The sequence below is a fragment of the Melanotaenia boesemani genome, chromosome 6 (genome assembly GCF_017639745.1).
Source record: "Melanotaenia boesemani isolate fMelBoe1 chromosome 6, fMelBoe1.pri, whole genome shotgun sequence".
Classification (NCBI taxonomy): domain Eukaryota; kingdom Metazoa; phylum Chordata; class Actinopteri; order Atheriniformes; family Melanotaeniidae; genus Melanotaenia; species Melanotaenia boesemani.
The window spans coordinates 24685049-24701457 of record NC_055687.1 but is presented as its reverse complement, the minus strand read 5'-3'; the positions used below and the strand labels follow the sequence as shown (position 1 = coordinate 24701457).

General features: G+C 37.0%; 1 protein-coding gene across 1 annotated transcript in view; it reads right to left on the bottom strand.

Moving 5' to 3' along the window:
- Positions 1-540: 540 nt before the first annotated feature.
- Positions 541-16409, bottom strand: part of cdkal1 (CDK5 regulatory subunit associated protein 1-like 1) — a 261140-nt gene continuing 245271 nt past the window's right edge. Inside the window, exon 15 of the mRNA XM_041988416.1 lies at positions 541-1753. Within this exon, the coding sequence (XP_041844350.1) occupies positions 1592-1753 (162 nt within the window). The 3' untranslated portion in view covers positions 541-1591. The remainder of the gene's footprint in view (positions 1754-16409) is intronic.

The following is a 16409-nucleotide window of genomic DNA, read 5'->3' as shown; positions in this document are numbered from 1 at the left end:
AAGCAAAAAGCAAGCATGGTTTCAACTCTGGTCGGGCGGGGGGTTCCGCAGCTATTTGGTAGTTGCATGAAGAGGGTCCTGAGGGAAAATAGGTTTGGAACTACAGCTCTAACACATGTGCATGAGCACACACACATACGTTTTAAATCAAGCATGAGAGGAACTTAAAGTCTCTGTCATGCTGTGCAGGCATGAGCAGACACACACATTTAGGCACATCTTTTGACACAGAAATAAGCTCACAAACGAGTTTGAGATATTTGTTACAAGTAAATATATGCAGGGCTTATTTAGACACACACATACACACACACACATGAAAATACAGGCATACTCACAGAGACACCAGGCAGTGTAGCGTGACAGAAATTGGGGCATGCATTATTAACTGTTGGGGTTTGCAGAGCTTGTTTTGGGACAACTGTATCTCAAAACAGACAGATACTAGAGAGCAACACATGAGGACAACTGTGCAATCAATAATTCAATGAATCAGTCAATCAATCAACACTTTGGCAGTTTCACTCATGACAATTGATTTACAGCTTTTTTTTTATTTTTGGAAATATTTGCAACAAGAAAAAAAAAAAAAAAAAAAGAATACTGACCAACCCTAAATGCTACATGTTTGCACACCAGTAGAAGGTACATTGAATTATAAAAATCACCCACCTCAGAGATATTTTACAATCCTGACAGTTTTAGTTTACTTTATGTTTTGAGAAATCTATATATCTGAGTGTTCTGCTGCTTTTCCAATACAAGATACTCGTGCTTTGTTCCACAGGTAAACTATAATTCCTCTGTTGCACATTACCTAGAAAAAGAGAGAGAATATTTTTCTTTTGGGTCCTTAGGGTAGTGAGAAAGAACTGAAGGAGGGCTGCTCCACAAATATCAGATTTACCTTTATTGTACAGAGGTGAAAGGATAAATCACACAGGATAAGATCAACTGGACACAACTAAAGATAAGTGAGAAAATATTTAACTTTTATGTCAAAGCAGAGAAGGTCATCACATACAGATATAACAAATCCCGATGAGCATGTGGTGTAGAAACAAAGTACTAATCAATTTGAATAACACACATACTAAAAATGTGTCATGTGAGGAAAACATTTTTGAACTGGTTCAACGGAAGCATATTAAAAAACAACCTAAATGACATTCATTATGTAGCTCTAAAAATATACAGTCTCCCTTCCAAAAGTAAATACTCTGAATAAAGGTAAAGTATCATTGCTCATTTCAACATAATAAAATAAACATTAGCACTCAACTGTCTTATCTTCCAAAGCTGTTCCAACTGTATCATTGAGTTCCATGGACAATGTCAGGATGCAGTTACCAGCAAAAAAACCATAAAGCTAAGGTGGCAATTTTTAAATTAAAAACAACAAAAAACACAAACCATCTGAACTTGACACAGATTCTTATTAAAATCCTTTTTTCTTTGTCATTTCTACCCAACTGTCTTTATAAGAATGCGTTCTTTGAAAGGCTGGCAACCTGCCGTTGCCCACAGAGTCCATCTTTATACACTGATGCAGACTTTGTTTGACATAAAATAATTACACACTATTAGACTTTCAGTACAATTTCTCGACGATAAAGGCCAGGATCGCTGCTGCCAGAGCGAGGCCTATCCCTAGTTTCTTTAGCACTTCCCTGTCCAGACTGTAGGAGCCAATCAGGAAAGTGAATGCAGGCGTCCCTGAAGCAGATCCTTTGACTCTGTTGACCATATGTTCCTGTGGAGACAAAATATACAAAATAATTCCTCAGACAGCTGCAGATCCTGAGCATCTCAACCTCAGTCAGTCTCTGATTTTGAATGGTTAAATTTTAACATCATGGATACAGAGATCATTGCGGCTCCCAGTGTAACACATTCATACTTCATAATTACAGAATCCTCTTTTGATTAAATCGGCTGGCCACGGTCACAAATCAAACAGCAAGGCTTGACAGCAGTGGTCAGTGAGCCAGCAGAGCAAATGTCTACAGATATATCTGTTTAGTCTTAATGTGTTGGACCATTAAAAAGACAGCCATCGATGAAGAGAGGTGACAGTGAATGATGGGAAACAATGATACGGAAAATAGTAGCGCAAAAGAGAAAATGATGGAGGAAGAAGGTAAGACAAAGATCTGACTCTGCTCATTAAAATTAGTTTGATTCATGAATTAAATCAGAATTTAGTCCGGCTTTGGTTCATGAAACAGTCATTTTCTGTGAGGAGGAACATTGCAGCCCTTCATGGATTATAGCTGCTGATCGTTCTATGCATTTATAAATAAATAAATACCGCTTGATACTAAGATCTGTAGAAATAACAGTGGTGTGATAGAGTAAGACAAAAAAGGGGAGTCGGAGACTGATCATTTACTCCCTTTTACTCACTGCTGTCACCTCATCTGTTCCTCTTTAAAAAGTACTTAGAGTTTGACATCGGTGACGATAACAGGCTGAATTTTTTGACACTGTGCTTCATTCAATATTTAGTGGATGAAAGTGTTCATAAAACCAGCAATTTGCTTATGCAAATGAATGCATTTCAGTTATGCTGCTACAATATCTGTGTAAGAAGTTAATGCAGTTTGATCTAATTATTGCAGAGTGCTGTCTCTTCAATGAAGATAATGATAAAAAAGGTGTACTTAAGTAAGCTTGTAGAAATGAGATAATAAGACATCTAACAGTGTAACAGCAAGAGAGCCAAAGCAAGGCATTGACATTGCTTTGCTGGAGCAGTTATATGTCTAGAAATTTGCTGTATATTCAGACATGCACGTTTTTAGATGCCATTGGTGCTTAAAATATTCAGTTGATAAACACTATGTTGAACTTTGCCCTCTTCCTGGTTACTAGGTCTGCTCACTGATTCTGTCTGATTGTGCATTTATTTAATTTTTATTTTATTTAAACTCGCATTGGAATTTGAAGTTAAGCTGGCTGGTTGCTAAATAAATAAAGAAACCACACAAGATGTGGTCATTTTATTTGAGCATTAAACTGTACACACACAACATCATCTCTGAGTGGAGGGCAAATCATTGTGGATTACTCTGATGTGCCTCCTGATGTTCACAATATTACATCTAGTAAAATGTCAATGAATTACAGTGAATCATGCAGGAAAAAATTTAGGAATTGATTAGAATTTTACTTCGTGTCTAATCATAGGCAGTTTGGTTTTGATATCTACACAATTCATACATTGAGCTGTTGCATCTTTATCTTCTCTCTTTTTATCACTTTCCTGCTTTAGCTTCTTTGTGTTGTTTGACTTTCTTCTGCATTAAATATGAAATTAATATATTGTGAAACAGCACCCCCACATTTCTTTAGCATAACAGATACATGTGCTCTAGTTTCTAGAGAATGTATGAAAAAAGAAAAATACAACTTATTTATACAGTCCTTAAAGTTTTCAGACTTACATCAAATTTTCAATATGTATTGTTTTAAAATGATCATAAATTAAATAACGTTTTCTTCTTTTGTGTCCACTTGCAAATCTCCACAATTGATCATTTTCCGTCTTCAAATAAAAAAAGTTTTGTCTTGTTTTTTTTTCTTGTGCCATATCTTTTGTGCTGGACAGAAACTGGCACCATGTATAAAACGCTTCATCTGGTCTTCATAGCTACACTGTGTAAGAAATGGATTATCTGTGTCACTCATACATTTAACAGGACAAGCACTGCGTCTGAAAAGTGGTACTATGCTTGTTCTAAAACCCCTGAAGGCTGCTGCAACTGTTTCTGCTGCTTTTTATTTAGTCAATGATCTTTCTCGATTGTTTTCCATCTTTGTCAGGAGTCACCGTCAGATTGTTCTAATCAATCTCAAGATCCTTTTCCACATAAAGCCCAAAGGTCTTAGTATTCCCAGTTTACAACAGTTTATAACATGTTCATGTGGTTATGTTTTTACCGCTGTGCTAAGTCGTGCTTCAATGACTCTGGATTTTCTAACTTGGTAAAAAAAAAAAAAAAAGTAAATTTTTTTTTCACAATCGTTGCTTCAAAGTTTTAATTTCAGTGTTGTAATCTCAAAATAAACTTTTTAAAGTATTAATTACAGAAACAAATTTTTTTTTTTTTTACTAACTAAAATCAGTATTTAATGCACTTTTAATCTGTAAAGAGTACACATAGTTAGGTTTGAGTAGACAAATGATACCCTTGATTTTAAGATATTTTTTTAAAATGATGCACAAATTCCAAATGGGTTATATGATTAGGTAGATTTACTGCTTGTGTATGCTACATAAAATTTGTCCTGTTGAGCAGAGAATCAACTTACTTGACTGTAAACACCCACCCAACAAAAATGCACGTATGCATTTGCATTTAACTTGGTTTTGGTGCACACCTACACGTCTCTGAGGCAAGTCTTTGTGGATGAGCAGCTGCATGGCGTCTGTCCTCTGCCTCACCATTCTCAACATTACTCTTATTCCCCTATGCCCTCTGATGGTTGTGAACATTACCTTGCCACCAACTCCTCTTCACACCATACTGTTGTTAATGGTTTCCACTATTACAGCACACAATGGAGGATGGATACTATGACCGACAACGCCTATGTGACACATTCGTAAGTCACTTACAGTAACTTCGTACAAAAGGTGGAGGGAGATTTGGGAACAGAGCTCTGTCTGGTACATTCACTTTCATTTTAGACTCATGTACGTAAACGCACAATGAAAATGACAATAAAGAATCCTTGACTCCATAATGGCATGAGTAACATGCTTTTTTTGTTTTTCGATAGGTTTTAAGAACTGTAAGTGTGTTTATAGTACACTACAATATATGGTCACATCAAGGGCAATACCAGAAAAACTTGTAACTAAGCTTCTTCACAGTAATGTTAAATTTGGCCTCTCAGCATGTTTCAAATGTTGACCCAGTCTTTAAAAAGGTGAATAAATAATAAAAGGAGAAACAAAATTGTTTTGCCCATCATACCTAACAAGTAAAATTCACAAATGAATCATAAAAATCTTTTCCAATATGATTATTAATCTGGCAATTTTAATCCTTCTCTCACTTTTGAAAAAGGGCCAAGATGAATATTTAATAGAAACTGACAAAAGGAGAGGTTTAGTGAAAGCAATGGATGAATGAAAAGGGGGAAAAAAATATTGTTGAGCACCTAAATCATTATCTTTCTCTATGCTGACAGGCCAAGTACACTGCCATCTTTTTGATGCTTCTATTTATCTTTCTCTGCAGGTGTCTTTTAACAACAGGGTGCCTGGAGACTGACTGAATAGTAGAGTCTAAAATCTATTACTAGTAGGGAGGATAAGTGGAAATCTGAGTGCCAGTAGGTGCGTGTCAGCACAGTAGACAAAGATGGGAGGAGAGAAGCAAAGAAAAAGAGAAATAAGAGAAAGAAAAGGGAGCAGAAAAAAAAAACAAGAGATGCGTCTTTCAGACCACATCACACCCGTTCACCACCTGCTAGCTAGTGTGCTGAATTTGTGCATTTGTCTGTGAGAAAGGGGGCTGGTATTTTAGTGTGTGTGAGTGTGTGTGTAAACCTGTGTTGGATAATGTCTGTCTCTCTGCTCACAGCAGTAGAACAGAGCAAAATAATCTCCACTGAAAATTGTCTAAAACCACACCAGGGGTACCAGGCTGGCATGCACAGCAAGAAACTTTTCCCTCAAAAGTCTTAGCCTCCCAAATGTCTCTCGCTATAAAAAAAAAAAAAAAAAGGCTCCAATTCCAAACATGCACATTTGAGTCTGGTGCAGCCTTCACCAATATATTGAACTATATACCCACAAAAAACACACAGTGTGGCATGCACATCACAGAGGAGCCAGAGAGCACAATGCACCACGGTCACATTTCTCACATGATCCTTGCCAGCTGTTAGTGTCACTCTTGACACTCACCATGGAAATGTGCTTGTGTGCGTGCAAGTAAATGGATACTGCAGCCGGCTCCTTAGTCATGGCTGATTCACCAAAGCTATAGTGACATTCACAGCGTGCTGCAGCTGTACTTACAATAGAATAGAGGGAGGGTAGATAAACATCTGAATGCAAATACTATTTTTGACAGAACTTTTAGTCAGAGAATGATGGTACAGAGTGTACAACAACAAACTAAAAGAGGAACAGAGGCTCAAAGAGGAACTTTGTGTCTTTTTTTATTCTTAGAATCGTCTTCCCTCAACTCAACTGTCTAAAACTGCCTCACATAACACATTCGCATGCAGCCATAAAAACTTTACACATTTTACACAGAAAAAGTTACAACACCCTTATAATAACATGCTGTCCAGTAACATGTCCTTTGTCCTGCCACATGTGCATGCACACAGTCTGCACATACATGTGCAGCTTGTCTAAGACACACACACCCCACACACACACACACACACACACGTTTACATAACCCTTCTCACGTCAAATGTATGCAATAAATAATCCACCTCAGAATGCTCCATAGAGAGATTACCAATGCTATCTGTAAAAAAAAATAGACTATAAGACATATCCTGTGTGGTAAAGACTTTAGCACATTAAGTTTGCCTTATGTTAACTTAACTCATGTTAAGGTTTAATTGCTGCTGCTATCAGGTAGTCAAACGAGGCACTGGCCAAACTAACAAAATGTATACAGCCTAAATACAGCATAGTGATCAAACTTGAATATACATACTAAAGAGCACAACTGTCTTTAGTATATAAACACTAAAGGACCAACCAACCAACATAATTCTGTCTCGGCACAATAAGCGCTGTCCTTCTAATTAAAATACAAAATTATGGTTTCCAAAGTCATTTGAAAACCAATTTATATTGTAGTCTTGATTAATCCATTGTATGTGTTACAGTGTATAGACTGCACTCATGGAATCTAGGCATCCCACTGACAGAGTGTACGTAACAGTAACTAACACACACAACTATTACGTTTCTCCAAGAGAACTGGGGTTAGAGTTACAGAAACTAAATACAGTGGAGCACTACATGTGGAGGTGTTGGGCGGACAAATTACTCAAACACATGACAGGAAACCTTACAGACAAAAAAGGGAGATTCTCTCAGGTACTGGATGAAACATAAATATAAGAAACGAAGACACAGCACATACATACATTACACATAAACAGCATGTGGGGAAAATGTGTCGGTTGTGTCAAAATGTGTTAATTTAGCAGAATACAATTAACAACTTTTCTTCTTTACGCTTTAATGTAGCAAATTATGTTTTAGATCAAGTTTAGTTTAGTCAAAGAATAAAATAGCCATATATTAACCATCTTATATCCACTGAAACCACAAGACAAAATAACATCTTATTATATGAATATGATATGCGATGTCCAGTGCTCCTGTCTTTCTTATTTTTCTCAAAGCACAAGTGGTCATTATTTTAAAACTTAATTTAATTGGGACACATCTGTGACATCACGGTGAGGACAGGACAATGAAAGAAGTGAAGGCCTATTTCTTAACAACATGAAATCTTAATGCAGTGCATGAAGTATAAGTATTACAAAGAAAGGGACGACATGGATCTTTGCTGACACCGCCACAAACGTCATACATGAAAAGCTTGTAGAGTGCAAAAGCAGCAGGACGTATAAATTGTACAGGGACCAATACACAGATGAAACTGCAGCATGGCTGCATGCAGCATTTTTAAAGAATAAATCCACAACTTGGAAATGACCAAAAAAAAAAAAAGAATCAACAGATCCAAATGCAATGCATTTGAAGAAAGACCTGCCGTTCAGCAGTTACTAAAGCCTTTTAATGAAGCAGTTAAGATGGAAAACACTTTTTTAGAAAAGTGTTGAGTTGAAGTTGATTTAAGAAGTCATCCTTTAACTGTCTAACGTCCCTAAGCATCAGCGCCTCTAGTGGAAAACAGTTATCCTGGAGCTCTGGTGTAAATAAAATCTGGTTCACATGAAGAGATGTGTTTTGGGTCATTGTGTGTTGGTAACAGACTTCTTCTAGTCTAACGCAGTTCGCCTATTTATTTGTTCAACCAATAAGAAAGAAGATATAAACAGCTGATGATGAGATGTGTCTGGCACCTCAACTCTGAGAAAAGCTGATGTGAGCTGTGGCTAAGCTCATGACTTGGGAGGCGGTTATTCTAAAGCTGTAGACACATGTTTTGGTCATCCTCTCCTCACAAGTGCAATCTCATCAGTGTTTTGATGAGTTCTCTTTACTTAGTTGAGCAGTTTTTGCCATAAAACAGTACATCACACCAGTTTTATAGAACTGCATTGTTTGGTTTTAGCACACACCATCACAACATGTTTAAATATGTTGACATGACATCAGTTAACTTCAGTTAAAGTCTGCAAAACTGACATCAAGGCAAACAGTTGCTTCTTGAATCTTGAATCTAAAATACAAAACAACATTAGTGGAATATTTTTATTAAAATATTAATATCCGTCTACTAGAAGGACAAATAAATAACTTGAATGATTTCATATGTCCAAATTGGCCATAACTAATTAAATTACATTAAATAATAAAAAAAAAAACACACCTCCAGACATCTATTGTCCTACTGCACATATATATCCACATGAACCCTCAACTAAATATTAGACAGGCAACTTATTTAAAGTTTGAGTGGTAAACAATTTCTGATTTTATGACATTAGGACTCTGGATGACAAACTATTCAAATACCAAGTGGTAATCATCAAAACAAAATGATCCTAAACTGCATCATTAACATGGATGAGGAAGCTTGCTGGTATGAGGCTGGTAATTCTGAGTAAAATGAGAATCTGTGAGTGACTCTTGCTGCAGCATTTTGTTTAAAAGAGCTTGTTTGACAGGGTCAAACTGGAGAAAAATTGCTATTTTCATTATATCACAGAAAAAAAAAGAAACTAATCCTTAAAAATCAATTTACTCAATAAGATCTTATATTTCTCCTGAAGAGCACTTTCTATCTGTGGTTCACAAACAAAGCTCAGTTCGAAGTTCTTTTTAAACCCTCTGACCTTCAAAAAGCACAAACAGAGAGCTTTTCTGATGTCATTTGACATGTTAGGTAAGATTACTAAATATAGAGCTGCCTGATATTTTGATGGCTTAACATTTATTCATCGCTTACTTTGCCTTGTAAATGCAGGCCATGTTATACAATGTGACATGCTAAATGAAATGCCTAAAATAGCCCAGCTGCTGCAGCTGTTTTGAACGCAAGACAAATAATTTGCTACCAGAGTAAACAAAGTAAATAAAAGGCCAGGCAAAATCCTTTGACATTTTGAAAAAAAAAAAAAGTTTCCAAATAGATTTGAGAGGATTAACCGTATCTCAAGCAGAAAAGACGACATAATCTTTGATTTTTGTTTTTTACCCTGACAATACATCTTGACAATGAGCGAACATAACGCAACATCAAAGCAACAATCCATAACAGTTGCATGTCAACACAAACGACCTAAAAACAGAGCAGAGAAATAGATTTTTGTTCAGGCTTCATTGTGTGTTTTCAAGCATGCTTGTGTTTTGTCTGTGTGTGTACTGGAAGTGTCCCATACAGCCTGAGGCCAGCCGGAGTCTGCCAGCCATACCGAGGGGGTGGTAGGAAATATTTTCCTATGCTATATGTGGAAAACAAGTCATTTAGGACAATCTTGTGAGAAAGACCTGCCAATCAGAAGTAATGTAACTCAATATTGTTGTTTTTGTTTCTTTTTCTTTATCACTGTCAAGAGAATCAATTCTGACAAATAATTTCTGAATGAACATGCTGTTTACAAACACATACATGCCATCAACATGTAACATGTACATGCATGGATCATGGTGAACTAATGATGTATGCAAGTGTGTCTGTGTTTATATAAGAAAGATGATGCAAAGTACAAGTAATCCCACCCACTCTGTACGGCAAATATAAATGCTGACCGCATTTCAGTGTTGCACCTTTATGTGTTTAGCAGCGCTGCCTGATGACAGGAAAAAAGAGGAGAGGAATTAGCCTCATCTCAGAAACTTAAAGTTAGTTTGCACTGCAGCTGCGTCATATCCAGGTCAACTCGTACACTTGTGAGTAAAGTGCTTCATGGAGTAAGAATATATTTATAACAGGCAGTCAGAGGATGTCAAAAATGCTGTGAGGAATTCTGGTCATGGATTCAGGAGTGTAATTTAAATATGGGTCTCTGCCAAATGGATGTAGACATTTATCAACAGAGCTGTTTTTCAATCAGTGAGAGGTCTTCAGTTACAAAACCTGACCGGCTAATTTGGCTAATATGAAGGTTATGCTAATGTCACTGTTGCTAATCACTGAGACCCCATCAGACGTAACTTAAACAAGGAGTTTCTGACTGAAAAAACCATTGCAATCTCCTCAACATGTCACTATTGCCCTGCGAGGGCTGGAACTAGTTCATTGCTGTGTGTGCATCTCGATGTGAAGCGAGTGAGCAGGGGCAGGCAGGCTCCTGTGCACCATGGGGATGACATCTAAAGTTCTCTCAAAGTGACCAAACAGACATTGTTTTTAACTTAAGCAAATGGTGGCAATATGATGCTGTGCTTAAAAAGAAAATTCAGTCTCACTGGAGCAGAGCAGAAACTGCAGTGAGTTCAAAGGGAGCGCAGTCTTAAAAGTGCACTATGCACTCTAAATGTTTTAGATTTGTTTCACAGTCCAACAACAGAAAGTGACAAATATGACAAAGAACAGGATAATTGGGAAATGGACTTTATAAAGATGAATTTAGTGTAGGTGGCGTGCTCAAAGACTCCTTCAGCACAACAGGTTTGTATCAGTTGTTTGCTATTGTGCACATTTGTTACAGTACAAATTATACAAGTCTAACTTAGTCACCACAGAAAAAGTATTACAGAACACTTTTATCTGTATAGTTTTGCAAAGAATGTTCAGGATAAAAAAAAGTCTTCTTAAAAAGCGTCTCTTTCTTTGTAAAAATCAGTGAAGTTATTGCAAAGACTGATTCCAACCAATCCTGTTCTGTGATTGAAGAACACACAATGACTGAAAATAACTGGCTTGATAAAGAAAAACACCCAGTTTTTCTTTGCACAGAACCCTCTCATTTAATTTGCAGTGTGGAAATCTGTTAGTGTGTCTAACAGATTATAGAGCAAAGAGTTCAAGTCAACAACAACTCAAGCAGATGACACGCAAACAGTTTCATGACGAATTTTTTATGTCCAAAATAGTCTCTTTGTTCTTTTTAAATACATTCACAACATAAATGTTAAACAGTTAAAAGAAGCAGTTTTCATGAGATAGATCAAAATAAAAATGGTATTTAGAGGTGCAGAAGCAAATGTAAATAAATAAATAAATAAAAGAAGCACACAGAAACATGCTAAAGAAAGAAAGAAAGAAAGAAAGAAAGAAAGAAAGAAAGAAAGAAAGAAAGAAAGAAAGAAAGAAAGAAAGAAAGAAAGAAAGAAAGAAAGAAAGAAAGAAAGAAAGAAAGAAAGAAAGAAAGAAAGAAAGAAGATAAAAAAAAAAGTTTGAAGAATTTTGAAAAGAAAAACATAAGCCTCAGAGAAAAGTAAAAAGAAAGCCAATTCAATCCTCCAGCAGATACTCGCCATTCAGGTCCATTTGTGTAGGGACATTGTTCACTAGCTGTATACTTTCCTCTCTTTCTCTTTTCAATGCTGTATCTCACACAAACTGTCAATTTGCTCTCTTGTGGAAAGATCAGAGCCATTTTCTTCCCTCTTTGCTATTCTCTTGGTCTTCTTGAGGAAATATGGTGTGAAAAGAGCTGATTATTAGATGATACTCCAAGATGCTTCTCTTTTCTCCTCATCGGTTCACCTACTTCACAGTCTGTCCATCATTCTTGCTTCATTTTTCAGCCCCCCTCTTCTATCATTTAATTTCATCTGAGGATGAGGTCTGGTGAAGCTACTTTCTCTTCTTTCCCTCACCGAGCTGCTGAGTGCCTTCTCTGCTATTGTGTCCCAGTAAAAGACTCATTTACTGTCCTTCCCCCTCTGCTCAAAGTGCTGTTTCTGTGAATGGAGGGCTGACAGACACAGACGGAATGAAAGACAGAAAGAAAAGACAGGAGGAGGAGGATTTCATCCATGTCAATAAAAGCAATTTCTTTCTGTGGACGAGTGGGGTTTTCTTTTCCAGAATGAAATAGCAAAATCATAATGAAGTTGTCATGGCATGGTTAAGTTGCAGTTTCACAATACAGTTACAGAGAAATAAACGCATTTCTACCCAGCAACTTGTTTTTGTTTTAGGACATGAGGCTCATCTAAAACCTAAATATGATTATATGCACCATAGAAAACAAAGTTTAATAGACTAGTGTGTAAAGGTGGCATTCAGAAGTAATGTAACCTATGATGGATGTTTTTTAATCATTTAAAAGAAAACTAATTCTACAAATAATATGTGATCAAATATCAGCAATCATGTTATTTTGCCTCCTCTGTTTCAAAAACTTGTCTTCATGGACACCTTACCAGCAAAATGTTTTTGAGCTGCACATGGAGGAGCTGCAGTGAGCCATCAGATAACTATTAATCTATTCTCACCACTCAGCCATCTATCTTTAATTGCATTATCTGTCTACATTTTCACACAAGCATCTATTCATCTGCTCATCCATCAGTTGTACACCTCTCAGTTATGTCTGACATCGTCATAAAACCATATCTCTCCGTCTACTCTCAGGTCCACCCATTCACAGCCATCCACATGGGTTTTCATATTGCACTCCTCAATAAATTCATCCATCTGGCCATTTTGCTTCACTCCAACACATCAGTATGGATGCTGCCTGGTGTGCAATCATCTCTTTGAATTTCTGACATGATAGATCTCTCACTTTCTTGACAAACACACATTGCAGACCTTAGTATCTCTACCCACCCAATCACCCACTTATCAACCACCCTTTATTTTTCGCATAGTCCCTTCCATTGCTCCTCGGCATCTTATATAAAAGCAAATAATGTCTTCTTTTCACCTGCCTGGCTATCATCAACCTCATCACACTATGTCTCTTCCTGCTGCTTTATTCTTGAGTTTTTATGTTGCTTTCTGCAAAAAGCCTGTACTTACAATGTTGCCTTTCAACAATCATTCATTCATTTCAAACATGCATGTACAACTCACTGTGTGGTGGACCCAGCATGCGTGCAAAAGGCCATGTCTGAAGACAGACAAGACAGCATGCTGTACATGGTAAGTTACTGTCATGTACCAAGTGCATGCAAGTCCAAGTCAATGTACATTGCCTGGCCAAAATAAAAAAAAAATGCCACCTAGATTTATTTAAGCAAATAGGTAGGAGCCTCCTATTGGATAATTGCAACATGGGTGATAATCTTTCAGCTGGTAACAAGGTATTTAACCCCAACTGATGCAATGAGTAGGTTCTCATTTTGTAAAGGATCATGTCAAAAGACACATCCTGTGATCTGTTTAAGAAGGGTCAGATCATTGGCATGCATTACGCAGAGAAAACATCTAAAGTGTTTGCAAAAACTACTAAAATGGGGTTAGAAACTTTCCAACGAATTATTAATAACTGGGGGGATAGTGGAGAACCATTATGTTCAAGGAAGACATGTGGTCAGAAGAAAATCCTGAATTATCATGGCTGGTGATCATGTTTAGTGAAATCAAATCAAAGAAAAACAACAGTAGAACTCCAGGCTATATTTAATAGTAAAAGTAAAAAGATTTCCTCATGAACATGAAGGGACTGGGACTTAACAGCTGTGTAGCCATAAGAAAACCACTCATCATTGAGGCTAACTGGAGAAAAAGGCTTGCTAGAGAGCATAAAGATCAGACTCTGGAGAAATGGAAGGTCATGTGGTCTGAAGAGTCCAGATTTAGCCTGTTCTAGAGCAGTGATTCCCAACCCTGATCCTTGAGGCACACTATCCTGCAGGTCTTACATGTTTCCCTGCTGCAACACACCTGATTCAAATTAAATGGTTCTATGACAAGCTCTGCTCAAGTCTGCTCATGAGCGATGAATTTGAATCAGGCGTGTTGTAGCAGGTAGACATATAAGACCTGCAGAATAGTGTGTCTTGAGGGTTGGGAATCACTGTTCTAGAGTGATGGGAGCATCAGGGTAAGAAAAGAGGCAGATGAAGTGATGCAGCCATCATGCCTAGTACTGACATTGCAGAAAGTAATTAAAACAATGACACAGCAAATGCTGCTGCAATTATAGCTAAAGGCGGTCCAACAAAATATTACGAGTGTGTGACCTCATGTTTTGGAGGCAAATTTTTTTTTTTGGCCAGGGAGTGTACATGCATATCTATTTTAGCAGGACATTATCAACATTAAATTATTTTTCTAACACAAAGTTTATTGGCTTTATCTGTCTCTGTCACCAAATGACTGCAGCCCAATAGACTGAGGGTCTGGAGCAAATAAACAACTCGATGAGACAGAATTTCAAAACTGAGATTATTGTGTTTAGTAGCAAAGAAAAGAGGGTCAGCATTGGCAAACACCTGGAGAACTGGGCTCTTAAAATCATCAACCAAGTTCGTAACCTTGGAGTGTTGATAGACTCCGATCTGACTTTCAGCAGCCACATGAAAGCTGTTACTAAGACAGCTTTTACCAGCTCAGAAACATCAACAGAATTAAAAGTTTATTCTCCCAGAAAGACCAAGAGAAACTCGTCCATGCATTCATCTCCAATAACTGTAATGGTCTTTTAACAGGACTTCTTAAAAAGAGGATTTAACATCTGAAGTTCATCCAGAATGCTGCTGCTAGCGTTTTAACCAGAACTAAGAGAAAATACCAGTTTTAAAACACTACACTGGTTTAGTTAGTCATAGACTCTGGTGAACTCGTCCAGACCAGAGTCCAAACTAAACATGGAGAAGCAGCATTTAGTGAAGATTAAACTTTCACCAAATGTTGACACTATTAAATCCAGGTTAAAAACATTTCTTTTCTCATGTGCCTATGCATGAATTCTGCACGGTAACTTTTAACTTTGGGCAGGGTGACTCAGTGGGTAGAGCGGTTATCTTGTAGCCTCAGGGTTGCCGGTTCGATCCTCGGCCTGTCGAGGTGTCCCTGAGCAAGACACCAAACCCCAAATTGCTCCTGATGGGTCGTGGTCGAGCGCCTTGCATGGCAGCTTCTGCCATCAGTGTGTGAATATGTGTTTGAATGGGTGACTGTAATGTATGATGCAAAGTTTTAGGTATCATTCCAGGAAAGGTAAAAGCGCTCTATAAATACAGACCATTTAACTTATATTGCTTTTAATAATTTTAATTTAATTTATGATTTTATTATGATGTTATTGTGATGTTTGCTTTTTTGGCCTTTTACTACTTTTTAAAGCTTTCTTTGCACCATCAGAATGCTTTTAATGTTTTCTGTTTACCACTTTGAATTGTCTTGTACATGAAATGTGCTATATAAATAAACTTGCCTATAAAGAATGCAAGCACACAAAGTGACAGTAATTGGCTGTTTGTTAGTAAGGTGGGTTTTCAGCATTTAGGATAAGGCTAACCACCTCGTCATGACAATAAATAGCTGATGTAGAAAAATAAGTACAAACAAACAATAACTTAGATTTTACAATTTCACAAAAATAATGACTAAATACAGATACTGTGGTTACGCTGTTGTCAAGGACATGAAATATACCATTGGGCTTTACAATGAGAATCACTGGTGTGTGTAGCTTGCAAATACTGCTGTGTTTCCACACCATTAGGTCAGTTATTGCATTGCGCACAAGTGCCACTCATTGCCATTAAGAGCCACCAGTGCAGGTCATAAGTACCATGGATTAGAGACCATCAGCAACATCACTGAGGATCACCTAATAAAACTACGCGTTAATTGCACATATGCTGTGAAAAGCACAAACAAGCATTAATGAATTTTTGCAAGTTCAGATGTGCTAATAAATTCCAATATAAACTAATCTACCAGTGAATCTCTGTGTCTTGTGTCTTAAATTGCTTCTTATTTCATCTTTGTGTCCCCATTCATTTATCAACTCTTTTAAATGAGCCCATATTTCAAACCATAACTTAGTTGCACCATTTTTTGCTATTATTTTTTAAAGACTTCATCTTGATAACCCAGAAAATTTGAGATATTGACAGTAAACAGAAATTATAATAAATATTTAATAATTATCATTATAAAGTGAATGGCAAGTACTGTCAATATTTAACTTCTTACTCAGTCCAATGTGATTTTTAAACATAATGACTGAGGTACTTGCAGAATAAAGACCGGATTATGTATATAACACTGAGAGCAGAGCAAACATGTGTATAACAGAGTGGTCCATATGATGATCATGTGTAAATTAAACTATGTGAAAGAGTGTGTTCAAGTTACATCAGTTACCTCGGAAATAAT